Source organism: Cinclus cinclus, chromosome 5 (genome assembly GCF_963662255.1).
Source record: "Cinclus cinclus chromosome 5, bCinCin1.1, whole genome shotgun sequence".
NCBI classification, from domain to species: Eukaryota; Metazoa; Chordata; class Aves; order Passeriformes; family Cinclidae; genus Cinclus; species Cinclus cinclus.
In genome coordinates this window covers 29,778,930-29,805,878 of record NC_085050.1, presented here as the reverse complement: position 1 = coordinate 29,805,878, position 26,949 = coordinate 29,778,930, and the positions used below count along the sequence as shown (strand labels likewise).

The 26,949-nt window shown below is 36.7% G+C and overlaps 2 protein-coding genes across 4 annotated transcripts in view; one reads left to right on the top strand and one right to left on the bottom strand.

Moving 5' to 3' along the window:
* The first annotated feature begins 1,362 nt into the window (after window positions 1–1,362).
* Window positions 1,363–4,772, top strand: LOC134044355 (general transcription factor IIE subunit 1-like). Its single transcript, XM_062493543.1, has 4 exons — window positions 1,363–1,807; window positions 3,058–3,259; window positions 3,775–3,989; window positions 4,378–4,772. The coding sequence occupies exons 1-4, from the start codon at window positions 1,363–1,365 to the stop codon at window positions 4,770–4,772; spliced, it is 1,257 nt and encodes a 418-aa protein (XP_062349527.1).
* Window positions 4,773–7,368: 2,596 nt separating this feature from the next.
* The window catches only part of PCM1 (pericentriolar material 1), a 40,538-nt gene continuing 20,957 nt past the window's right edge, over window positions 7,369–26,949 (bottom strand). For 2 of the 3 annotated variants that reach the window (XM_062492818.1, XM_062492819.1), the window contains 22 exons: window positions 26,463–26,685; window positions 26,196–26,341; window positions 25,123–25,313; window positions 23,776–23,959; window positions 22,768–23,126; window positions 22,079–22,237; window positions 21,255–21,311; window positions 19,920–20,092; window positions 19,710–19,838; window positions 19,000–19,117; window positions 18,556–18,693; window positions 18,174–18,307; window positions 16,987–17,121; window positions 16,251–16,448; window positions 13,925–13,984; window positions 12,599–12,737; window positions 11,772–11,917; window positions 10,788–10,863; window positions 9,567–9,817; window positions 9,242–9,334; window positions 9,004–9,127; window positions 7,369–7,842 (listed from right to left, as the gene is read on the bottom strand). In XM_062492818.1, coding sequence (XP_062348802.1) covers window positions 7,817–7,842; window positions 9,004–9,127; window positions 9,242–9,334; window positions 9,567–9,817; window positions 10,788–10,863; window positions 11,772–11,917; window positions 12,599–12,737; window positions 13,925–13,984; window positions 16,251–16,448; window positions 16,987–17,121; window positions 18,174–18,307; window positions 18,556–18,693; window positions 19,000–19,117; window positions 19,710–19,838; window positions 19,920–20,092; window positions 21,255–21,311; window positions 22,079–22,237; window positions 22,768–23,126; window positions 23,776–23,959; window positions 25,123–25,313; window positions 26,196–26,341; window positions 26,463–26,685 — 3,259 coding nt within the window. In that variant the 3' untranslated portion in view covers window positions 7,369–7,816. The remainder of the gene's footprint in view (window positions 7,843–9,003; window positions 9,128–9,241; window positions 9,335–9,566; window positions 9,818–10,787; window positions 10,864–11,771; window positions 11,918–12,598; window positions 12,738–13,924; window positions 13,985–16,250; window positions 16,449–16,986; window positions 17,122–18,173; window positions 18,308–18,555; window positions 18,694–18,999; window positions 19,118–19,709; window positions 19,839–19,919; window positions 20,093–21,254; window positions 21,312–22,078; window positions 22,238–22,767; window positions 23,127–23,775; window positions 23,960–25,122; window positions 25,314–26,195; window positions 26,342–26,462; window positions 26,686–26,949) is intronic. The other variant, XM_062492817.1, reaches the window with a different exon arrangement.

The window sequence follows — 26,949 nt, the reverse complement described above, 5'->3', positions numbered from 1 at the left end:
GGTTAGGAGGAGGATCTGGAGGCCATCTGGTCCCTTGCACATGGCAAAACAACTCTCAAAGCCAGGTCAGTCTGCTCCAGCTCTTGTCCTGTTCAAGTACAGAGACTCAACCACTTTCCTGGGCAGCCAATTTCAGCGTTCCTTCCCCTTTCCTGTAGGAAATTTAGGTCAGTGTGATACTATCACCTTTAGGATTTCCAGACTCAGACCAGCAGTTTTCCACTGCCTTTGTTTTCCATAAGGTGCACTGTGTGAAGTACAAATTTAATTATGGCCCAAGTACTAGGCTAGTGCAAGTGGCTTTGTTGGTTTAACTAAAGGATTTCTGACAAAAGTTCCCTGGAAGCTCTGATAGCAATATGCAGTTACCTGGGCTGGAGCTTTGCCACTCTTTGCAGTAGGTGCCAGGGCTGGATGTAGTGTGTCATAACATGCCACCCTCTACCAGCTCAGCTCTTGATGCAGTGGCTACACCACCACTCTGGCTGTGCATTGCATGGCTCACTGCAAAGTAATCTGGCTAGATGCAGCAGTGTCAAACACTACTGTAGGATTTTAACACACCTCAAAAAAGGGAATTGGGATTTATCTTTGTAGAAGATTACCTTACATTTTTTTTTGTTTTCCTTCCTTACAAATAAGAAATGGTTAGAACAGTTACACTGATTAAAATGAGTTACTTTCTCATTAATGAGATTAGGAATATGGCCAGAAGTCCTACTTCTAGAGGAGAAGAGCACTGAGAGATAAAATGTGCTACCCCAAATAACCTGTGCTGAATGAGGGCCAGATAACTTGGAGCATCCTGTGCCCCAGCTTTGCAAAATTTTTGATCACAGCAGCCAGCAGAAATACTGCAAAGCATGTGTGAAGAGGTGCTCAAATGCTTCTTGTGGCTTTGCCACTAAGGCAGATACAGTTTCAACTAAGATTTCTTGTCCAGAGCTTTATTTTTGAAGGCATTTCTTTTACTTCTGCTCTTACCTAGCTGGGAGTGAATGCAAGTAGGCAGACCTAGACATGCAAGTTAAATGTGCTGTCTTCTGGGAGGATTATGAATTTTCTGTAACACATTTCCCTAGATATCTTCTGTTGATTATTACACAAGAGGATACTAATATTTCAGGTGTAACCATTATACTTCAAGATTAGATCATTCCTGATGCCTATTAATACCTTTCCCATCCCAAATGCAGTTTAAGGATTCTAGATTCCTCTGTTCAGTGAAGACTCTTGCAGAAGTGCAGCACAGCAAATGACCTGTTTCACACCAGCCAGTGAGGGCTAAGAAGGGTTTGCTACAGCTCACCTCCCTTGTCTTTGTTGTACAGCACTTCTCCACTGACAGTGGTTCAGCTCCTGATGGAGCAAAACGCTCCCAGTGAGGTGCCAGCAGCCCTAAAGCGCCTGGCCAAATACATAGTGCGTGGTTTCTATGGTGTGGAGTGTTCCCTGGCCCTGGATGTGCTGATCCGCTACCCCTGTGTGAAAGAGGATGACTTGTTACAGCTGCTCAAGTACGAGCGTAAGCAGCTGCGCGCTGCCCTCAACATGCTGAAGGCGGACAAGCTGGTGAAGCTGCGGATGCGAGTCGAAACGGGGCCTAATGGGAAGAGCATGAGGCACAATTACTATTACATCAATTACAAGGTGCTGGTGGATGTGATAAAATACAAACTGGATCAGGTACGCCGGAAAATAGAAGCGGATGAGCGAGATTCAACTACCAGATCCTCTTTTAAATGTCCATCTTGCTCTAGCACGTACACGGACCTTGAAGTCAATCAGCTCTTTGATGCATTTACAGGTGTGTTATTTATATTGCTTATTTGCTGTTAAAGAATAACCCTGATAAGACAAAATTGCTTCCTAAGTGAATTTTGCAATAAAAGCGTATTTGTTAGAATATGCTTCTTGTTTGCTGGTGGACAAGGGTTTGGAACAGGGAGGTAAGGGTAAGAGAAGTACTGCCTCTATACCACAGGCTGAACAAGAGGAAGATTAATCCCGAATGTCTGAGCTGGTGTTGAGAACCAGATTCAGGCCTCAGCTTTGCTTTGAACCTGGTTGAGTAATCTTAACTCATCCAAGTCTTGTGAGTCTCACTTCCTCATATGGAAATACGAACACAGTACTGTCTTTGTTTTGAATCTCTTAGGTAATCCATTTTTGTGGTCAGTCTTTCAAAGAAGAGTTGGACAAGATGGGTAAAATTTTTGGCAGTCACCTACTGTAATAAGCATCTTGCAGCTCAGTGGTACCAGAGCAGAGCTGTTCTGTCACTCCTGGGCTGGGAAGTTCAGGCTCCTCACAGGTCAACACAACACATCCACAGCAGAAGTAGTGTCAGAGCTTGTGGATTTTTCTTCTCTAAAATCAGAATAAATAAATAGAGTTATTTTGAAATGAGTCAAAATGGCATCATAGTGCAGTACTTTACTCAGAGCACAGCTACTGCTCTGATGTCTGGGTCATGGGATCTGCAAAGGATGCCAGAGCCAGGCAGAATGAGCTTTATATGTGATTAACCTAAATTCCAGTGGTGAAATTTGTGTTCTTCCAGTTAGCAGAATCACCCCTTTCTTCCAAATGAAGGGACTCTCAAGTTACTGAAAAGCAAATGTTGAGGCTGGTGATATATTTTCACAGAATAAGCCTGAAGTTTTGTTTGTTTTCCTAAAGATATAAATATGGGGTTTTAGCATATGTCTTGACTCAGACTCTGGAACAACCAGATATTACTTATGCTTGAAAATGTCTTTACTTACGTTAAGAACTGAGAAGATGAGTCTGGAGAAGAAGAAAATAAGTTGATGGTAGTACACATCTATCCAGTTTAAATTTCTCTCCTGAGACATTTGTCACTTGCATAACAAGTGTATAATACCAGTCTGTCTCAAGTTTGCCTGTAGAATTGAATTCCCCTACTTAATGTGAACAAATGGATAAAGTCAGAATGTCTGGGCAAGTATCCAGGCTGCAGACTGCTTAACAAGGTACTGTTGATCTTTTTGCATTCTATGAACATGAATGTTCCCACTTTGCAAAATGTTGCAGAGACCTTCCGCTGCACTTACTGCAACACTGAAGTAGAGGAAGATGGCTCAGCATTTCCAAAGCACGACGCTCGAACCTTGCTGGCAAAGTTCAATGAGCAGATTGAGCCTGTCTTTATGCTGCTGCGTGAGACTGAGGATATTGTGCTGCCCTATGACTTGCTGGAGCCTCAGCCAACAGAAGTACCAGAATTATCAGAAAGGTATGAACACCATCCTAGAACTTATGTTCAATGCAAATCCCCCAACAATTTTACAGTTGTAAAATCTCTGGAATACTGAACTTGCAGCCTATGTACTCCATTCTGCTTTGTTCAGTACAGTCTGCTGTTTAATGAAGTCTGTAATATCTAAGGCATCCTAAATCATTGCTATAACTTTTTAGTTTTTTGATACATTTTAGTAAGTAATTTATTTCCCATATTACACGTTCAGCTAATGTTCATAGCCCTTTCTATAAGAAAGTAACATTTCTCTATCAAGTGTGTTTCATCTGGAGATGCACTACTGAAGTGACCTTGCAAGAACCAATGGTTCAGAACCACTTGCCTCTGAGAGAGGTAAAAGGGAATCTAAATTATTAGAGTGATTGTTAAAGATAGTCTGCTGACATGTTTTTGGGGTTGGCTTGTTTGTGATATTGTTGTTTCTTTTTAATGGGAACTGGAAGGGGTTCTTGCCTGAATTCTACCTCTTCAAAATTCGAGAACTCATTCAACTCTGATCTGACATCAGGCTCAAGTGTGCTGGAATCCTGCAGCCCCCCTGAGAAATGGGCACACAGTTCTGCTTTTGGCCTTACATATGCCCAAAACTTAACTATTGATATCCAAAACTCAAAGCAAGAGAAGAAAAAAGCAACTGAAAAGCAACCTATCTGGTTGTCACAGAGGACTATGGAAGGAGCAGCAACAGCTACCAATAATAGTATTGGTAAGTTTACTGAATTCACAAATTAATTCAGCAGCCTTAGCGCAGTTAAATACAGCTTTCCCACTGAAAATGTAGTGAGCTTGGTTTGGAAGACAGTGTTTCAATTCTGTGTTAGTGGTTATCAGACCTTAGTTTCCAAAATCTAATTTTAAGACTGATTGAAGTTACATTCCTAAAGCCAGAGGTCAGGTGGGTCCTGAAACTTCTGGCTTTAGCCATGCAGTAATTTTAGTGGTAATCTTTACAGTGGAAAGCTCTCAGAAATGTCTGTACTTTTCAAGAGAATTCTATTGTGGGTAAAAAAGATGCAGAGTAGAAAAAAATCATCTAGGTAGGATGCCTGTGGTAACTGTGATTGATCCCTCTAACACTTAGTGTTGTGTAATAGGAGTAAACACTTCTGAAGAAACTGAAAAAAATGTTAAAGAAACTGTCACTGATAATGAAATAATCAAGACTCTTCTGATCCATGAATCCAAGTCATCATCTAGCACAGACCAGGCTCCTATTGTCAAAAGGAAACTCCATGGATCACAGAGTGATAACAGTGAGTTTGAAGAGAGTGCCAAGCACTCAAGAGGAGCAGAAATGCAAGTAGCTGGCAGCAACTTTGAACAAGAGGAGGAACAGGAAACTCTGGGTCCTATTTTAATGGTGGCTGGCCAGCCCTGTTCATATGGTGAAGTTAGTGAAAACCCAGAGCTTGTGTCTCTCATGACAAATGAAGAGAGAGACGCTTATATAAAAGTAGGACAAGAAATGTTCCAGTCTGTCTTTGAGTAACTACTGTAGGAATAGCCAACCTTCTATAGAATAGATGAAGGCTTCTGACTTATGTTCTTCTAAGTTTACCACTGAAAGGTTTTGTTTGAACTTGCTCTTAAGCAAGATGGTAATCCTGTAGTAGGTAACTACAGTTCAAATATTATCATTGCAGCCAAAGCAAGTGTTGTTTGTTGTTGCAATGCTTAGACTTTGTGGATGATGTAATTAGTTTTGGAGCATGAATCATTGCAGGATACATTTTGATCTGATTAAAATAATATTTGAAAAGCAGTGATGCAATCTATAGTAAGAAATAATTTTTCCACCTTCCTCCCAGAAGTAAGTTACTTCCAGTAGTGACAGAGTCTAAACCCAGTATGACTTGGTTTCATTCCCTATGTGTTTTCCACTGGTTCATTAGGTAACTCACTGTACAACAGTAAAGAACAGGTGTCACACAACAACCTCCTCCTAAGGGCAGAGCTGTTACTAAATTGCATTAACAACAGAGGAGAAGCAACTGGGCTCTGAGCTTTCATCCTGAGAATAGTTTTTCCAATTCTTTGTACACAGGGCATTACAGAACTGTCTTGAGCGGGGGCATTGGACAGTAATATGCAACATTTCATTTTGGTCCAGACAGTGAGGGAGCAAGCAATGTATGAAGCACAAGACTCTGCTTCTTCCATCTCATTCCCATATTCCCCAGTGTTCTTTTTAAGCAAGAAACAAATTCTTGAAATTAACGACATGAGAAAGACTGGCACTAGGCATGAGAGTTTTTAACTTCTTCAGCAGTTCCACTACTTGAGCAAGAGATAATGAAAACAGACTAGAAGGGCACAAAGCAAAACACAGGAGGTTCCCCCTGAATGTTAGGAAACATATTTCACTATAGGGGTGACAAGCACGGGCAGAGGTTGCCCAGAGAGGTAGTCACCCACCAGTGAGATTATCAAAAGCCACTTGGGCAAAGATCTCTGTTTGGAATCTGTGCTGGAAATAAGTGTCAATGACACAGAGATGTTTTCATAACTGCTGAGCAGCACTTGTAGAGAGTCCAGACTTTCTTGCTAATCACCCCATGCTCCCCCTGGTGAGAAGGCTGGTGATGCAGTTAGGAGGGGACACAGCCAAGGACAGCTGCCCCAAACTGACCAAAAGTCTACTCCACACCATAGGGCATCATGCTCAGCATATGGAGCTCAAAGAAGGAACAGGGGACTGGTGGAGTAATAGCATTTGTCTTTCCAAGTCTATTCACCATGGAGCCCTGTCTTCCTGGAGATGGCTGAACACCTGCTTGCCATTTTGCTTTGCTTGCATGTGTAGCTCTTGCTTTACCTATTAATCTTTTTTTCAAATCCAAATTACTTTGTTTTCCCTCTTCCACTTCTCTCTCTGATCCCACCGGTTGATGAGAAAGCAACCAGCTGCTTGATGCTCAGTTGCTGGCTAGAGTTAAACCCACCATTCCAGGGCAAGAATTCAGGAATGGGGTGTGCTTAGGTTTTCTTGATCTCAGAATTTAATGATTCAACATATAAACTAGACTTATTTCCAATGTGCATACGTAATCTCACTCTAGTTTATAAATAATATCCTATTATAGGTCTGAGTGATTCTTGTGCTAAATTAGTAATTAGAACTTTGATTGTTTCAGGTTCACAGGTTTGCCTTTCTCACAACATATTTCTTTACCATTCTGAGGACCAAAGTTTATTCTGTCTACAGTAGTAGCACCAGTTTATAAACCTGCAGAGTAACCAAACTATCTTCAAACCTTTTGCTAATCTACTTTCATCCTAGGAAATGAGAGGCAAGTGACTATAATCTGCCAATTCAAAATTCATTCATAAAACCTAGAGGTACTCCAAACTAGAAAAAAAAAAAATCACAGAAGAATTACACTCTCATTTTATTTAAACTTCAAGTATATTTAGGCTTCACCATCACTATACTGTCTCCCATAGTATATAGCCATATTATCATACTAACTTCAGAAGCAACACAATCCTGAATTAAAGATGACCAGTACTTTTTAATTACTTTCAGAAAAGCCTTGTGTTTAATGTAAACAGGATCTGCTGAATAAGCTTCTTGTAGCTCAGTTTTATGACTTGGTGGTATTAGCAACTCTGACCTGAAAAACAGTATGTTTTCCCAATCTACTTTTCTGTAATTCTAATTCCACCTTTATCATTTGACTCCATGAGGTGCTGACTTCAAATGTTTCTTAAAAACATTAACTTTAATTGTAGTTTCCTAAATTTCATTACAAAGTCAAACACTTTAGAACAGATTCTCCAGACATTCAATTGCAGCAACTTTAGGTGTTAGCTATGAAAAGACACTAACATTTTCAGACAGATTTAATCCTTTGAACATCAAAAGGATTCTGCAAAAGCAGAAAAACACAGTGGTTTCTGCAGTTATCTACAAACGTGAGGTATTAACTTCACCTCAGATAAATGTGATGATGAAATGGAATTCCACAGGCCATGAACAGGAACTTTTCTGTAACAGACAAGCCTTTAGGGGCTATAAAGACAACATGTAGGTATGTACTGTGTCTATACCTTGTATTTCAAGATGATGCAAGAAACGTGGAGAATTTATTGTCCCAGGAAAATTAGCAGTGTTTCTTGTAAGAGAAGAGCAAACTGTTATAAGCATGCCAACAAGTCAATTAACTTCCAGCAACAAACTCAGCATACCAGTTTGTAAGCCAAAGAAAATTTTTCAAAAGAGAAAACTTACAGACAAGTCCAAACTTTATTTAAAACTACCATTTTGAACAATTTTAAAATTACCAAACAAGTCACAATAAAAAATAAAAAATTAGGACAGAAGAAGAACACTGCAGCAAAACTGAATAGAAGTGGATTCAATTCCAGCTGTTTAAACTGCCACAGGCAGAAGACCACATACCTATCCTAAGAGGCAGCGTGTTAAAAATTTTACATTTTTATACACTTCCAAAATTCTGGGAAATTAGTGTTGATCTTCTGTATGCATTTGTGTATGTAGAATTTATGAATACAGACATCTTCAGGTTATTCTTATGCATTTTGAGCTCCAAAAGTTTCTGTAAAATAAGAATAAAATCATTGTCTAACATTTACAAGGCAGCAAACCGCTCATGATCACATTTCAACTGCTCTTTTATCCTCACAAGCATTTTCAGCCACGATTTACTTGAACAGCTGCAGCCATCCCCCATACACAGCTTAAGAAGAGCTTAGAGCTAGCTCCAGCTTTAGTATGGCATGGCATTCCTGGTCAGACTCTTCCCACAGCAGGCCTGGGCATCAGTATCCAAATGGGCACAACAGGCTTGTGCTGGCAGAGTGTGACAAGCAGAATGCTGACAGGCAGTGACCAAAATGGAAGGAAAGATGCACCTTCCCTCACACTTTGTTCAGGAAAAAAATCTATGCAAATCACTGCAAATGCATTAAATAGGTTCATCAGCTTATACTGTTTGAGGAATTGGAAGGAGGCAAACTAGCAGAAAACTGCTACTTTCAGAATACCCAGTCCATGCCTTTATATATATGCCATTACTGTACACTCCACTGATGAATTACAAGTCAAACAATAAAATAATAGTCTTAAATACTGTAATTTTGTCACAATATTATAGAAAAAAAAAACAGGATTTTTTTCTGTGACCTGCATTATCATTAAGTTTTTGTATCTGCATAAAAAATATTTCATGAAAGTGAAAACATTTATTGCTATCATACACAGTGGAACTTTTTTTCTACCACATGGTATACTTAATATGAAAAATAATTTCTTTTGCCCTGAGGAGATGTTTTGCTATTCTGAAAAGTCTCTTGGATGTTTCTATCACAGAAGCACTAAGCAGTCTGTCAGGAAATTATACTGAGTACTATTAAATCAGATAATAGGAATTATAATTTACAGTATTATTAAACCCAAGCTTGTGTAACAAGAAAAAAATACTGCTCTGGATAAGTTTCAAAACCATTATGTTGTGACATGCACTTTAAATATGCTAATTTTTATGACTATCAGCTACAGAATCTAAAAAAGCATACAGAAGGGAGATGGGCAGCAAGATAAAATCCCTTCATATCAATATGACATTTTCAAATGCATGATAATAAAGCCCAATATTTTTACAGCACCACAGTAACTGCTTACTTCAGTCAATGATATTTAAATTCTAGCATTCCAGAGTGTTTTCCTAATATGTGTGCAGAATATAGAAAATAATTACCAGGTTCCTTCAATGTTTGGCCATCTCCTGCTAATTCTTGATCTTGAGCTCCACTTCCACCCAGTAATTCATCAGACAAGGTCTTTGTTTGGGCCTCTGTTTCCATTTTCTTCATTAAATCTGCCTTTGTAACAGAAAAAGCAAATCTTAAAATTCTGGATAATTCTTACTGATGGTTAACAGAGACATTTAGGGTATGCATTTCTAGACAATAATCCCACAAATAATAGCAAAATACCTCTGAATACACAGCAAGTTTGAGGGGCAAGTCTTCAACTTTCACAAAGTCGTCTTCATCAGATTTTTGACTTACATTTCCAGAACCAGGTTCCTGTTAATAAAAACTGTGGTTATTTAAGAAGTGCTATTTTGTTCTCTTTTCACTCCAAAACTATTAAAGTACATAAAAAAGCCTAATGTACATATCAAATCTGTAGATGGAAACAAAAAAAAAACCACCCAAATTTGCAGATGGAAAAAAAGACTGCAAACCAAAAAATAACACTGAAATAGAAAAAAGCTTGTAATTTCTCTTGGATGCATCTTAACTAAAATATACACACATATTCGTTCACTAGCACAGGTGACTCTGTATCAGGGCTGCCAGCCATGGAGCTTTCAGAACTTGCACCAGATTTGTTTTCTGCACACATGGTATCCTGTGTTTGAGTTTCATTCACTGCTGAAGAAGAGCTTGATCCTTCAGTTTTCACAGTGGCTGTTACAAAGGATTCTGGGGTAACGACTGTTAAAGCTGGTGTATTCTCCATGACACTGAGGTAATGAGGCACAACCGCAGCCACATCTTGTTCACCTAAAACCACAGAATTGCATTTTAACTAGTAGAGAGCAGAGATAGGAAAATCTTCTGAACATAACAAAAAAAATGCCATATTATTATTATTCTTTTAAAAATTACGATCCAAAGCTACAAGTGAGCAATGAAAGTGAATAATAGCCTCTTAGAGCAATACAAAGCCAACGGAAGTGAAACATCAGTTATTTGTATCCTTACACACTTAAGTATTATCAATTTATCCCATGAGAGTATGCAATTTGATTTCTGACTCAAAAAAGTTTCGAAAAACCCAGAGAAAACTACTTGCAGAACTAAATGACCTACTGTAAAATATTCACTCTAGATATGAGGAGATGTAATACAAAACAGTAAATTCTTCAATATTTTGCCACTCTAATATTGATTATTAGTCTACAAAAAAAGCACAAGAACAAAACTAGTGTTTGCAACAGAAAAACCCAGGGAAGGTGGTAGTACCAACAGTTACACTAGAAATAACATTCACACAACCCAGTAATGCTCCCTTCTTTCAATGGAAAACAATTTCTTCATGCTTAATCAGTTACATTACTCACAGAAAAAAAATATGAGGTAATTTCAATAACTAGTAAAATGGTAGTAGCAGAAAAAACAAGTACAAGACAAATCTAAACATCAAAACACTGTAACACACATCAATTCTGATACAGTTGTGTGCCAAGAGCTTCAACAATCAGCTAAAATTTTTGCTCACATCAAGCATCAAAATGACATCTACCTAAGTAAGATTATTCCATGTTTCTTCTTTAAAAGGATTTATTATTGTGTCAATATCAACACAGGTACATCCAGGCAACTGATACAGTTCCATGAAAAAGACAGTCCACTACATTTGATCATCATTCTCTTAATTACATGTATTGCAGGCACTGTCCAAGACAATTCTCACCATATGCAAATTCATATGGAAGTGTATAATCTCTCAGTTACTCCATACAGGGCTTACCTTTAACATTAACAGATTCTTGTTCAGAAGACAAAATCTCACTGCTTTTTGCCTTACTCAACTCTTGGTTTGAAGTCTATTGGGGAGAGTAAAAATGAGTTAGAACAAAATTTTACTAATCAGCTTCATAGATTATTGGCTAATTTACTAACTAGAAAGACATTGTTCACTTGCTTCATGAATTTGTCTTTTCATTAGTTTGAAATAAAGACAGCAAGTTCCTATTTGCCAGCTAGTCAGCAACAGTTTACAAAATCATTAGCACTGATAGGTATGTTTTATCTGAACATTTTCTTTTTACTGCAGTAGTTCCCAGATAAACTCTTTGGCTGCACTTAAAAGATCTACTGTTTTAGCCTTTAAAGAAAAATGTTACAGTTACATCCTTGCCTAATGTTAATACCTGTTGAGCAAACCGAAGTTTCAACAGATTGCCAGTCTTATTTAATATGTAAAGAACTGACAATTCTCCAAAACCAGGTCACACATATTTAAATGTTTTGAAGAAAACTAACAGTGAAATTACAATCATACCCAATAACATCTCACCATTGTTCCAGAAAAAAATATTACAAAAGGGAGGGAAGACAAACAAAAGACATGCTAGAATACAAGAGTGAATTATTCCCAATTAGAACTTGATCTCAGCAAGCAGAACTACTTAAAGGTTTAAAATTCTGCTTTTTTGAAAGTTTAACTTCTCACTTGCAGCTTAACATTTTTTCCTCTCTCATAGCAGATGTAAACATTAGTTTTGTCTCTGTCAATTCATCCACTTTGGCATCAGCTGTAATAAATTTAGGTGAGGAATGCTATATTTTCCATGTAACAGCTACTGGTTATCACACAATTTCTTGTATTGTTCTTTTACTTTCAACAGTATGAAAACATTGCAACAAGAAAAAATGAAGTACATATAAATATGTACTGAAAACCTGTGCACTGCAGAACAGGTTTTTTCTGCTTTTACAATTTTGACGGTACCTGTTCATTTTCAGTTGTTTCACTGCTGGCTTGTAGTGATGTTTGCACATCAACAGGTCCTTCCTCAAATTCTATTTCTTCATCTTCATTCTCATCTTCTCCACTGCCATAGTTAGTCAGAGCTTGGGTTTCTGCCTTTGATAAACCTAAAGGCAAATCAATGTAGAGCCACCTTTGAACTGACAAATCCTGCTGGAGAATTTAATGCAATGACACCCCTTACTTCAAAACATTCTTTAAGATACAGTAACGACTTAACTTTCAAAGATCTGTATGTTTCATATCAGCTATATTATGAACAAACACCCCTGTATTAGTGTGAAATGTCAAAGTTATTAAACAAGTTGATACAAAGAATGTAAATGGTAAAGGAATCCAAGTCAGAAGTAGTTGGTGTAAGACCAAAAAAAAAAGGAACAAAATAAATAAATCTATGCAAGCTTTACTTTAAAGTAAAACCCCATTTTAAAAAGCCACATTACTTAAATGAAAACTGCATAGAATTTGCACAGCTTTCGCATCACTCAGGTTAAAGGCTGAGAAACTTGGAGTTAAGCTGAGACAGGCTATATAACTTAATGAATCTGTTTCTAATATATTTTTACAGATCTACTGATTGCAAAAAAAATGAGCTCCTCTAATTGGAATATTTAACCCTTAATATAACACTAGGAACTACAGTACTGCAAAACTTTCACTGAGAAAGGACTGACTAAAATCTGCGAGAGAAGGTGTCAAACAGCACTACTTCATGCAAATCTTGTAAAATTAGCTGGTCAAAACTACAGTGGAAGCACTGAATAATGAACTATATAAAAGTGCCTTACTTATTGCCACTGGACCTCTTTCACTTTCCTCATCTTCCTCTTGATCAGATGCATCAGATCTAATACTTTCAGGCACCCCGTTACCAGCACACACTTCTGAGTCCAGTACTTGTTTAGTGGTTTCAGTCTCATCCTTGTCCTAGGAAAACATGGAATACTGTGCAATTTCATGTTTATCTGAAGACTACACTAAGGTTTCTGCATAAAGGAGCTCTTTCTCAAAAGTTAAAAGTATCTACTGAAAATCTGTTTAAGCAGTCCTTATGGCCTTGAAATGAATACAGCAGAACAACACTCCTAAAACAGAGCATCAGAACTTCCTGTAAGAGATTATGGCACTGTTCAGACACAGCTTTCAAGGAACTCATAACTACTGAGTAGTTATCTGAAAAGGTTGACATTGATCAGCATGCTAGGTTAAAAAAAATCCTTCAAATTAGATTTGTCATTATCAAGAAGTCAGTCACACCTGCATTATTACCTTCCAGCAACTTCCTTACTCCTCCTAAATGAGGAGTAAAAATATTCCTAACTGCAGCTTTAGCAGAAAGACTCTCCTGAGCAGTCTCCCTGCTGAATAATTTGCTAAATATGCTGAATGAGAACATTCTGTTCTTCCTATATTAACCTCAAGTAAAGCCCTAAGTTTGGGTCCAAATCTTGAAAGGACTCTTCTACACTACAGCAACTGTTAACAAGTGAAGTACAACTATCTACTTTTACTTCCAAAGCAGTGTGACAAAAGCTCTAAGGCCTAGAAAAAAAGCACTGACTCCACCCCCACACATGCCTACTCCTATACCTATATCCACTTAGGAAAGCAGTCAGCATTCTGCTTGGTATATACACCTGTCTCATCCCCTTGGCTGGAGAAAGCTGAACATTCCAGCAGACCATTTAAAAGTTCATACACATTTCCCCAGTGGTATCAGTGGTTTTCAAGAGAAATATGAAAAGAAACAAATTCTGAGCACTAACATTTCATATTCAGAGCACAGCCAGGTTGGACTCTGAGACCTCAAATATCATGTGTACCAATTCAGAACATCTACCTTCTCCTGAAGATGGAAAGTAAATCAACTTACTCCATACCACTAAAAAATACAATGTTAACTGCTAAAAATTGTTGTCCTTAGAAATGGAAATTATAATTTACTTTGTTACTTTGATAAGTCACTGAAAACAACAGAGAGGACATTAATAAATTTCTAAAGACTGGAAAATGGGCTGCTTACAGATACTTGATTCCTATGACAGACATCAGTAAGACTAAGTGACCTATGAACTTATCTGAGGAATAAAGACAGTTGAAAGGCATACACATACTTTGTCCTCATCAAGATCTTCAACAGAAGAACAAACATCCACCTGGAGACCTTTTTTTGCCTAGAAGAAACACAAACTTTCTTCAATTCTAAACAGAAATAACTTGGAAATACTGAATCAAACTACAGCTTCATGAAAGCCAGGTTGAAATGCCAATCTTACTAAGAACTGCCATCTTAGAACAGCAGGAAGCCACAGGGACTTTTGTACACACAGGTGTCTTCAAAATTTCAGAGGTGCAAAGCATTAAAAATATCTGTGCTAACCCTTCTAATTTCAACGATGTTTATATTGGACTAATCCTACAGTCTGTAGTTGAAATATATCTAGGAAAAAAATTATATACATCATAGCAGTGGAGTTGAAACTGGATAATCTTTAAGGTCCTTTGCAACTCAAACCACTTATTTATTCTCACTCTGATCAAGACACAGAGATGTGTTTTCAGCAGTTACTGGACTCAAGAGAGCCAGAAAACTGAGCAAGATCAAGTATGTCTGCATCAGGATTCTAGAGTTGAGATTGTGAGAAGACCATATAGTGATAACTGTGCACATCTGTAAAGCAACCAGGACCTACCACTTCTGGCTCACCTCTGGCTTTGTTGAACCTGAACTTCTCCCACAGCAATGAGGCAAACACTGACCTTAGCCCAGGAGAGAAGAAATGCTGAATCTAAGCTGGCTCTATGCTTTCTCACAGCAGGTATAAACCAACTCTTGTAACAAAAGCCCAGTGGGAAACCTCAGGTAAAACAGGAAGTCATGTCTAAATCTTTCTGGATTCAGTGCTCCTTTGGCTTCTTTACAAGGCACTCCACAGTATTCCTCATACCAGTCCTGCTACTGAAATATCTAAATTGATAATCTTGAAATATAGCTGGTGGTACACCTAAAAATACTTGTAGGACTTTATAACAGGTTCAAAAAATATCTTCTGCTGGTATTTAAAAATTAATTAAGGGTTTGCTTTGGTATTTGTGTTTCTAGAAGAAAGCTCAAAGGACACTGAAATCATGAATACATGAACATGATCTGGTTTATTGTGTGTTTTGTAAACAGATCATATAACTTTTAAAAAAGCAGCTATGCTCCCAACAAAAGCAATACTAAAATTAATAATGTAAATGATGTGAAACCTAGTCAAAGCTTGCTTTTTAGAGCAAGAATATGTCCTACAGTCTCAAATATTTCTGAAGACTTTATATGTATTTTACACACAAAGTCCAGTAACTGATCCTTTCTGCATCAACAAACCAACTACATGACAACATGACAACTTCAGAGTATTTACTCCAATTTGTTAAAGAAGATGCCTAACTAAGCTACTGCAAGGAAACCAGCAGGCAAACCTAAAGAGATGATGAACTGGGACCTCCAATATCTCAAAATACTTAGCTGGGTGTAGCGGGGCCATGCAAAAAACAATACACTGGGATAGAGTTAAACTTCTTCACAGTGGATAGTATGAGGTTGTGTTTTCAACTTGTGCTGAACACAGGGTTGATAGCATAGGGATGTTTTCATTACCACCGGACAGCATTCCACAGAGTCAAGACCTTCTCTGCTCCTCACCCCACAACAAAAGCAACAGGTCAGAGTCCACAGCACTTGGAGAGGACACAGCCAGGGAAGATGATCCTCACTAACCTAAGGAATGTTCCATACGACATGGCATGATGCTTAGCATATAAAGCTGGGCAAAGAGTGAAGAAGGTGGGGGGAGATCCAAAGTGATGGTGTTTGACTTCCCAAGTCACCATTACATGTGATGGAGCCCTGCTCTCCTAGAAGTGGCTGAACACCTGCCTGCCTACGGGAAATGGTGAATGAATTCCTTGTTTTGCTCTGCTTGCATGTGAAGCTTTTGCTTTACCAATTCAAGTGTTTTTATATCAACCCACAATCTTCCTCTGTTTTACCCTTCTGATTGTCTCCCCATCCCACAGAGGGGACCGAGTGGCTGTGAGAGGCTCAGCTGCTGGGGTGAAACTACTCAATGGCCCCAGGTGTTAAAACTATTTCAACACTTGTTTATTCCTTCCTGTGTTCACATATAACCATTAGAAATTTCCTCTAAATTATGAACAAAGTCTGTACAATTAGGTATCTGCAACAGATACTCATCTGTAACACAGGAGTTGCCCTTACTGATGAAAATCAGTTCATACCCCTACACAAACAATACTGTGATTAGACAGCAACTGGTAAAATAAATAAACATAAATATATAAGGTATAAAATAAGGTAATCAAACTAGTTTAGAAAATACACATATTTAGCAATCTCAGAAAAGCTACATTTTTCAAAAATAAAACAAAACATACCTCTTTAGCATAAGACTGCATTACTTCAGTAGCTCCTATTTTTCGCTTACATCTCTGCTTTACAGAAATACTGTTGTTGTCCAAGTCTTGCATGAGTTTAAAAAAGGCTAATTCATTGAATAACACTTCAGAGATCTCCACAAGAAGATCCTCCCCACAATCTTTTAATTTTCTACCAGCAAATTTTGCCAGTGAATCCTGTGAAGAGAAATAATTCTTCAATTTCTGAAACAGGCTTTCAAGCTTTAAAGACTAATTATTTTTCATATTTCTAATAACTCGGAATTAGTTATGTATATATTAGCTCATTTAAAAAAAGTTTTAGCATCCTAAACAGATTTTGCATGGAATCTCTAGTCATGTAACATAGACTTAACAAGCTCATGATTTAAACTCCATGCTTGTTGAAAAAAAAAGCAGAATGAAAAAGTGCAGACTACAGATTTTCAGAAATTTACACAAGATGTCCATGAAAAAAAAGCATCACCAGAGCTTTCCATGAAGACAGCCACAGGCCAGAGATACACCTCTCACTACCTGGCTGTGACAGCAAAGATGTTCTGTGTGCAGTAAATCACTAGTTTAGGAATAAATAATACCTCATCACTGTATCAAAGCTGAGGGAGGACAGCAGCTATGCTATTCAAGGTATAAAATACAACTTCAGAGAAGTTGGGTTATTTGTTGCTCAACAGCCAACTTGAGTGTTGCAAATCAGCACTGAAAAACTACTAACCTGAAGTATACTGCCAAGCTGCTTATGAAAGAACTTCACAAATTCTTTACTTTCATCATTTTGTTGTGTAAGAGTCAAGACCATACGTCTTACTGATGTCAGTAATTGAGAAGAGCATACTTCATCCATGTGTTCCTACACAAGTATCACAGAATGAACTTTGTTACCACTTCAAAAGAAAAGCTAGCCATCAACTCAAATACAGAAATAATTTATACAAAAACACCTGTCCAGTGAAGGAACAGCACACCACAAAAAAAGTCCTAATTAATCTTACAAACACTATACTTGATGAATGACTGATTGGTCACAACACACAAAGATTAATCTCAGTTTTCCAGTACATGAGTATTTGGCATCTTATAATATTTGACTAAACTAAAAAGCTTCATATATTGTGGCTGTGTACATACGTGTATTAAAGTGCATATTAAGATATCTACTTCTATATGCAGCCCTAAAATTGCAAATAAAAAAAATCTACAGGCACTCTGACTCTGGCATGTCAACAACATACTGTTTTTAGACAGCATCAACAAAATACCTTATTAGACAAACCTAGGTTTATACACTCTGCACACTATAAAAGGAAACAAGGATAGGTCTTAAGCATCTTACAACTCAATCATCTCTGCTCTCCAATCTTGCACTGTGGCTATTTCTCCTCCTTTAAAAAAGAATATTTCTTCTCTGTAGCCACAGAAGTTAAAAAGCCCTATACAACTTTAGAGATATTTATAAACAGGAGAAAATAATGCTAAAAATCAACTACTCAGAGGTATTATTCAAAAATACCTTATTACTGTATGTGTAACAGTTTTAATTAGTGATCTCACTTCTGTCAGCTAAAAGGCATGAAATATTTCAGAAGTATGTACTCAAGCATTGCTACATTTAATTTTGTCAGCTCCAAAGCAAGCAGAGTCTGTTCGTGTTGATTGTCAAGTCCACCCACCCTATGAAACCTAGAAACCTCACCATTTATTTCTCCTATTAAAACTACACAGAATCTTTCTGTGGGGACATCTAATTCTTACTTCATCTTCAACAGTCTGCAACTGAACATATATTTATTGGCAGCTGTTTCTAGGGGGCAAGTTTTAGATTTTAAATAACATTCTTCTGTGCAATTATGCAAGTGCTTTTCTTACTTTTCTAATTCACACTGTATGACAAAGACCCTTTACCTTCAGAAAAGGAATGACCTCTTTCATAATTGCTTTAATCTGCCGGTCAAGCTGCTGAGTATCTATGCGAGGACATGGAACTGCAGAAACATCACCTGACTGTGGCACAGACTGACATCCACCAGTACCTGGACCTCGTTTTAAATAAATAAAAAGCAGTACATTTAATACATTCAAGATTACTATTAAAGAAATACCACTTCCAAAAAACTAATTTTCTATTAAAAAACAAACTTATTTTCTTAAGTATGTACATATCCTTTCAAACTTTGCTAAGTTGAAACTTATATTTTTTCAATATAAATAAAGAGGATGGAATTTAACTTGATAGTTACTATAATTACTTTCTAAAACTAAGCAAAATATATGTATATGTGCATACCTTCTAATTTAGCAGCAGAAGGACCCTGAAAATTACTAGAGCAGCCCTCAGAGTCAAGGGTACTTTCAGCTTCAACTTTCATACGCTCATATTCCCTCATCCAAGACAAAGCTTTATCTAAGTGAATCACTGTGTTGCCTAAATTTAGAATAAAAACACTTTTTAATCTAAATAAAAAGTTTGCAATTTATAGACAAATAAGCAATGATAAAAATGACTTTAAGGCCCCAAGTTTTGAAATCTACTTATAACTAGTTATAATATTCTAGTAGAAACTTTGATAAATTCAGTGTTTCACAATTAGCTAATTTAACTATGTTTTGTCTCACAAAACATGTGATTATACACTAAAAATCAAGTAACAGTGTACTAAAGTGCAGACAATTGCAGACATTTAGGGAGGGAGGGAGTAACACTTAAAACACTAAGTCACAAGATTCTCACCAAGGTCATCAGTGGCAAATGGTTCAAAATTTGAAGAAGTAGACATAGTACTCCCATTGTCTGCATCAGGTTGTTCACAATCTTGACATGCTTCTGTAATGTTCTTGCCAAAAGTTTCCTAAAAAATACCAGACAACTGAATGCAAAGAAGGAACACCCCATACTCTCACAGATGTCTGAACAAGCCTGCAATTCTTTTCAGTGACTTGTTGTGGTATCAGCGTTTGGCAGCCATCAGACTGCCTGACTGGAGAACAACCCTACTTCCAAGATATAAACCCATTAGGCAAATCTACCATACTTGCTTCAAACAGTTCAAGCACAAAACACGTAAGAAACTGTACAGAGGTGTAAGTGATTTCTTAAACACAAAAAAGTAAAATTTTTGGAGAATCATGTGATCGGTACTTGCCCTGACCCTACTCAGAAGAGGATTTTGGCTCTTTCTGAATGTATCAGTTTCTGATTTACATCTGTCTCCATGTTTCATTAATCCCTGACACATTACTCATCCGCAGGACCAAGAATCCCATCATATTTTATCACTTTTGCATTGATTTGCTTGCCACCAGTTGTTTAGAAAAGTCTGTGTAAGTCTATACTAATTTTAGCGAAATTCAGTCCTCCGCATATTTCAGCAGACAAGCATACACGTGTGCCAACCGAAATACAGGAAAAGCTGTCAGTAGCTTCTGAATTTAAAAACTTACATCATCTGTAGAGGCAAGGCTTTCACTAGGAGTGAGTTCAGAATTTGAGGCCACCCATGTTGCAGAATTAAGTGATTTTGCACACTTTCCTTTTTCATTTTTCTCAGCTAAATGTCTGGTCACTATATCCTGGAAGAGATAACCTATGCTGTAAAAAAAAGATCTAAGGTTTGCTTGATTCACATACAAAATCAAATATTCTGTGCATACCTGTAGAGCATATAGAGCCCTTTGCCTCAGATAATCTGTATTTAGCAGCTGAAGCTCATGGAAAAGTTCAATAAGAAAGTGGGGACGAGACTCATTTTGAGAAATAAGTGTTGCCACTTCAGAATAAATTGTGTCTCGCAAAGCTTCAAACATAGAAAGATCACTACCAGTTTCTGTAGAGAAAAAGAAAGGAACTTGTTAAGTCCTTGACAGGCATCCATTTAACAGACAACTGCCTATCAGTTACAGGTATACAAATTATGTGTCAATCATTGCAGATTCCCTAATACAGCTGCTTTCATAAAGCCTACTAATTTCCTGAAGGGCAAACATTCTTAAATTGTACCTTACAAAAACTTTAATATATGAAATAGAACATAGAGCAATCATAACAATTCTTTTCTTTGCACTTCTGAACAACAGCTTTAGAAATTATTCTTTATAAAAAAGAATATTGCACACACCACAATGAAGCTTTCAGAATAGGTATTAAACACCGAAAATGGAGTTTTAAGACATTTCAAGAAAGAGAGCGAAAGGTCTCAGGTTTATAGAATATAAGAAGTCCACACTTCTGCAACACAAGCAGCATTAAGAAAGCTTTACTCAAGAAAGCCACTCTTTCCCAACATAAATGCTATGTTCTTATACATGTCTAGTATCACTCCCAAGTTCACAAAAAGCCTCCTACCCTTAAACCTATTACAAATGTACGAGAAGACAGTGTGTTCCCTAATAAATCTTCCATTCATTTGAAAATTAAGGATTATCCTTGTGTCACAACGATCAAATTATTACACACATTCTTTGGAAAGTGCTGAATGGAAACATAGTTAAATTTGGAAAACTCAGTTTAACAGATGTGTAATTGTTAGTATTTAAGTTAATGAAGTTATTAGCGATACAGCAAACATTACCATGCTATTTGATTATCTGCAAATAGTTCACCAACTTTTAAGCACAAGCAAGCTTTTTCAACCTTTGAAAAGTTACCACAAATTGCTTCCCTCCCCCATTACTAATATTTAATAGCAGCTTTTGAACATGCTAAAAACACCTACTGAAATTAGGTTTTTAATGTAGTATCTGCCACTACATTTTTTACTTGTAATTGTTACTAACAAAGAACATGGCAACCACGTTCTCCACACATGTGATTTAAAGCAGTTTGTAACACTGCATTTTTTGCAATGTTACTTCTCTTGTCTTGGTTATAAAGAAGGTGCTGCAATAGCACTAATCTTAAACATCTGCTAAACAGTGAGTCATAGGACCAAAGGTAAGAAAAGAAAAAAAAAATAGGATATTGTTGAAGCTAAGCAGTGAATGCATTACCTGGCGCTTCAATGCATGCATTTCTGTTAGACTGCTGCAGAATTCTCCTAGCATGCGCTGTAGGAAAGTGGGGATAGACAGTGATAAACACAAAAATGCGCACCAGAAATAAAGACAGGGTCTATACAAAACAGCAGGAGGAAGACTGCTTAGTTATCCAAACCACATCAGAGCTGCTTATTGTGAGAATGAGAACTTGACCAGTGAAGTTTATTATGTACACCAATAAACAGCTCCTAGTGTGGACACAGCTACACTGGCAAAGCTTTATATTGTGCTATGACGACTAAAATTTCCGCATCTCTCAAACAAAACAGAAATACTGGCAGAACCAAAAAAGGCACAGGAGAGGTTTTATGATCTAGATACAAGAAAAGCAGCGCAGATGGCAAAAATGTAAGGGTTTATGTGATGTTATAAGACTGAATTTGAATGACATTTGATGGAGCTCATTTAAGCATGAGTAGGAAGAAGACATGTATGCAGTACAGGATGTAGTTTAAACACTAAGCAAAGTTTTATCTCCATAAAATCACCAACAAATGGGTGAGACTGGCTATATTACTGCTTGTTGTACTGTAACAGGTTTCTACATTACTTTAATCAAGTACTTAATATGCAGAAAACACCCAAAAGCAATTAGTATCCAGCTTTTTACACACTTACATTTACAGCATAATTAGAAATTAAAATGCAAAATCCACATACTAAATATACAGTCCCTTCTTCCTTCTTAAATGCACTGCATTTAAATAACAGACTAGCAACTAAGGTCCCTTACTCACAGAAGTTGACAAAATAATTAGATGTTTAGAAAAGAGTACCTGAAGACATTTCTGTAGATCTACTGTATTTAATTATTTTTTCCAATTGTTCCTGATTCCTTTTACTGAACACCTTTGCATGAACCACATCATCAGAGTGTCTGTTTTTATTGTTCTTGCAGGGTTCACACACACTAGAAGCACTTGCACTTTCATAACCTAAGGGGAGGAAATGAAAAGGAATAAAGAAACTGATTACAAAATATTTTTATTACTTTAAAAAAAATCGTTCAAGGGCACTCTAAAAGATGCCAAATACTAATTATGTTTCCTAGAGTAAAATCTTCCTCTGTACACTGAAGCCATACATTAGTACTAAATCCTCAGCAACCCCAAAAGTACTACTATATTAACTAGCACTGTCCCTCTCTTCTCAGAATTGTAATGAAGCATATTTTTCAGCAAATCCAGTTTGAACATGAAGACAATGAAGACTGTACTTGCTACTTCAAATCTCCATGTATCTGCATCCATGATACTTTGAAATCATGGTATCTCAATTGGTTATTCATTTTCTACTTACTGAAATCCTAAAAAACCTTATGCAGTTGCATTATATAAAATGAAGTCATTTCAGTAACTTATTTTCATTATTATAGGTACTATTTATGGGAGAGTAAATTCTCTGGAATGTAATGATCATAATCCAAGCCAAGTTTGCCAATATCCAAGATTACAGTACAACCTACCAGTATTTTTAGTTCTGCCTTTTAGCTGAGAAGAACTCTTCCTCTTATTCTTTGATCTGGGTGTCTTATCTTTTGATGCCAGGCTTGCTTGCGCTGATGCTTTTCTAGATCTAAACGTCTTTGTTACAGTAGTTGGGTCTATTGGATCAGGCATGCTACTGAAACTCTCCAAAGACTCTTCATCAAACTCTCTTCTCCGGTTTGTATCACACTGACTTTTATGACCAGAAGCAATGTTTTGTACTGAAACTGCAAAACCTGCATTCAGCTGAGACTGATCATCTTTTTTCATTTCTTGGCTATCATCAAGCCAAGCTGATCTGTTTTCCATTTCCTCTTCAGGTTGTCTATGATTCCTTCTGTCAGAAAAAAATATCCACAGACCAACCTCAACATACCATAACCTTATCTCTCAGATAGCAACATCATGTATTACCAGGCAAACAGTTTATCATAATGCAAATTATCTGCCCCTGTTACTTAGACATCAAATGAATATTGAAAAATAAATCACTCCAGAGAACCCTTCCAAAAGGAAAACAGAAGAACTTCCCACCTATCTCTGGTTTCAACATGAATATATTTATGCAACTACTGCTGTGCTCAAACAGTGCTACAGGTCAAAACATTTCTTAAAGCAACATTCAGTACAATCTACAGTAGCACAAAAAAATAAGCTTTCACTGAAACGATATTCTCTAGTTATTCAAACAACTCAGTTTCAAAATAATCCCACAGAAACAGAATCTTCCTCCACTTATAGAAAGTGTTACAAAACCACTCCATGACTGGATTTGATTTTAAAATGTTCATTAAATGATACATTAATTAATAAATAGAAAAGCAGAACACTACTGAAAAAATGGAAGAAAATAAACTAGAAGTTACAAAAGTAAAGCTCATATTGTAATTCCACAATAAATTCACTTAATGAATGATGAATTCCCACAAGCCCCAGAAAAGGGAGGAGAAATTATTAAAGGAGAGCTGCAGTTTGAGATTAAATACCTTTGTTTTTCTGCTCCATTAGAGGAACTGCTTTCAAAGGGTTTGGGGAATGCCATATACTCAGTTTTCCCAGAAGTATTATGATCTAGAGGATGTTGTTGCTCCTGCTGCTCGCTGCTGCGCGGTGACACGTTTTGTGCAAAATCTCCAAAACCAGATGGGAACGTTGGATTATAGTTAATACCTACAAAGTAAACAAGAGAGTCAGAAGATCCTACCTCATTTATTTTTGTAGTAAAATTCAAATTTGAGACATACTGTGCAGCAGCATGAAATTATGAAGCGAAAATACAGTGTTGAAGTAAGCAAGAACTGTTTTTATCCTGAAAGTACTGTAAACAATCAGAATTTATCTTTAGAGCAGATTTCAAACACTACTAGATACTACAATTGCATCAGTGGACATAAAGGTCCTTCAAGAAATTCCAGTAAAAAACTCCTAAAAATGAAAGTAAAAATAACAACATTTCCAAAAAAAGGGAGAATTCTATCTGCCTAAAGACTTCATCAATACCTCAATCACCATCAAATTGACAGGAAAATTCCAACGGTTCAAGTACTTAGAGAGCCAAAGAAGTCATAGATTCATACTACTTCAATTTTAAAACCAGAATCTTTATGAAGCGGCAAACTGAATGCAACTATTCTTCTGGGCAGGATCCGTGTAACTTTAAAAATGTTATTAAAGAGAAAACAGACTTTGCAATCTGAAAGTTCTAATCTAGGCCTATGCCTACTTCCTGGTTTCTTAATAAGACTGAAATATATTAAAACAGTTTTGTTTACTTTGAATTATACAGCAAAACACCAACACAATTTTCCTCCAAATTCAAAAGCAGATTAGAGAAAGAGATTAGGAATACTTTATGCAAGTCAACAGGTACTGTATAACTCTGATGGGAACTAAAATTGGTTAACTTGCTCAATTTACAGGCATTTATAACAAACATGAATGTTTGAAATTCTAAGAAAAACAGAAATAATTACCAAGTGCCACCTTCCAATTACATGGTTCACTTAGAACACAATTTCAACTATGAAATTATTGCTGAAGGTATGTAAAAGCTTTTAACACTACTTTTCATATATTGGATGAAGAACATTTGAAACCTTACATAGAGCAAGCATTTTCAAGTACAACTAACTTCATACTGAAAGTCTTGCTCTTCATACTGAAGTAAAAATATACAATAATTCAGCAATAAATAGTAAACTTCAGCTTAAGACCATTTCAATATAAAGGAAAAGTAACAGAGTTTCATTAAGTTCATGTTACAATTTCAATTAAATGAGAAAATGTCAACTTTTGACATTCATATTACTCCTCATACCTACAGTAATACTCACCTGGAGCAAAGGAAGAAAAATTAGTAAATCCTGGAACACTGAAGAGGTTCACAGGTTGTGGAGCGAAGTTGAATGGACAGAAAACAGGAGATGGAGGTGGTGGTGCACTACTGCCTCTCTCTTTTCGTGATGGTTTCTCTTGACACTGCTGTTCTTGTTGCTGCATAAGATCACTTAACATTTGTTTCAACCTGGAAAATAAGAAAAAATAATATCATGGGGAAAAAAAAGAATATTATGGGAAAACTTTAAATTTATACGCAAGTAATTTGAGCTTCATATTATTTCACCTACATCATGTAGTGTATATAAAGAAGTGCTCTATTTAGCTAATTAAAAACCCTCAAGACAAAAATTACTTATATTTAATCCTGAGTCGGTTTAAAATCAACTGCTCTGTACTACTGGTCATGTACACGCAGGTTAAACATCCTTGCAAGAACAAAATCAATTGACTAGCTACTAAACAAATAAGCAAGCTGAAAACTTCAATAGAACAATCAAATACACAAAGGTTGAAATTAATTTTAAGAACTGTAAGAGGAGAGCACTTATATACCACTTACCAAATACAAAACAGAGATAAAGAGCTTCAACTTTTATGCAATAAATTAAAATGACTATTACATCTTTTTTTAAAAAATATCATTGTTCAGAAGGCCAATGTAGTATATCCAAATGGAATGTAAGAAGCATAAATTCTAACTGAAAACACTAAAAAAGGACAAAAAGGTTTTTTGCTGTATATTACCATTAGAATGCAGAATCTTGCCAGGTAGTTAGTGAAGACTACAGACACAAAAGCATATTAAAAAATAGCTATTGCAAGAGATTTTTGCCAACTTTTGGTTCTCTTCAATGAAGATTACTAGAAAAGTACTTTTAAGGGTGTTGAAGAGGTGGTGGGGAAAAGAAAAGACAACCAGAAATGCCGCATACAATTTCCAAAGCTCGTACTCAACTCAGAAATTAAAGAGTCTCATAGTTAACCATTACCTGTAATTTCTTACTCACATAACCATGTTCCTGTTACTGAAGCATTTCAAATTACATAGTTAAGCACTAATACAAACCTTTGGACATTATTCTGCTGCCACGTCAGTTGAGTGTAACACTGGTTTAATTGATGCATAATAAGATGTATTTGCGAAGATGCAACATTATTTGACATCATACCATAGGGGCCTGTTAGCAAAGTCTGTAGAAGGCAAGAGAGGGTCTGCAGAAAGAAAATACGTAACAGTGACCAAATTACAAAAACCAGGAGCTATTGCTAGAAAGAGTTAGAAAGAGAATAAAAGGCAAGTAAGAACAGCAAAATAACTGTTATTTGTATCTACCTGCTGATCCTGCATCAAAGTTTGACAAATGCTGACACTAAATTCATGCTGTTTCTTTAACTGATTGATCTGCTCTTGCCATCGTTCCTTTTCTTCCACATAGGAAAGCTCAGACATCCACCGAAAGTTTTCCTGACGCCGCATACTTATGTTTTGTTGTTGCCTGGCCTTAGACACTGGACGATAATTTCCATCTGCTGAAAGGGGACGGCAATTTTTCCACCTGGGTTGGAAAAATGTGAAGAATAAAGACAAAACCAGATCATTCAAACAACTAATGATACTTCCATTGTTCAAATTATGTTTAAGTTGTACATCAAAAACTCACATGGCACACGCCAGATAATCACACATGCCATTTTGTCAATCCAACATTATCCTAAACAAATGGAAAATAGGAGCCTCCCACCCGAACACAACAGTCAAGATAGAAGGGCTAAGGATGCCTCTGGGTCTCGTTTGTAGTATTTTCCATTACTGCTCTTTA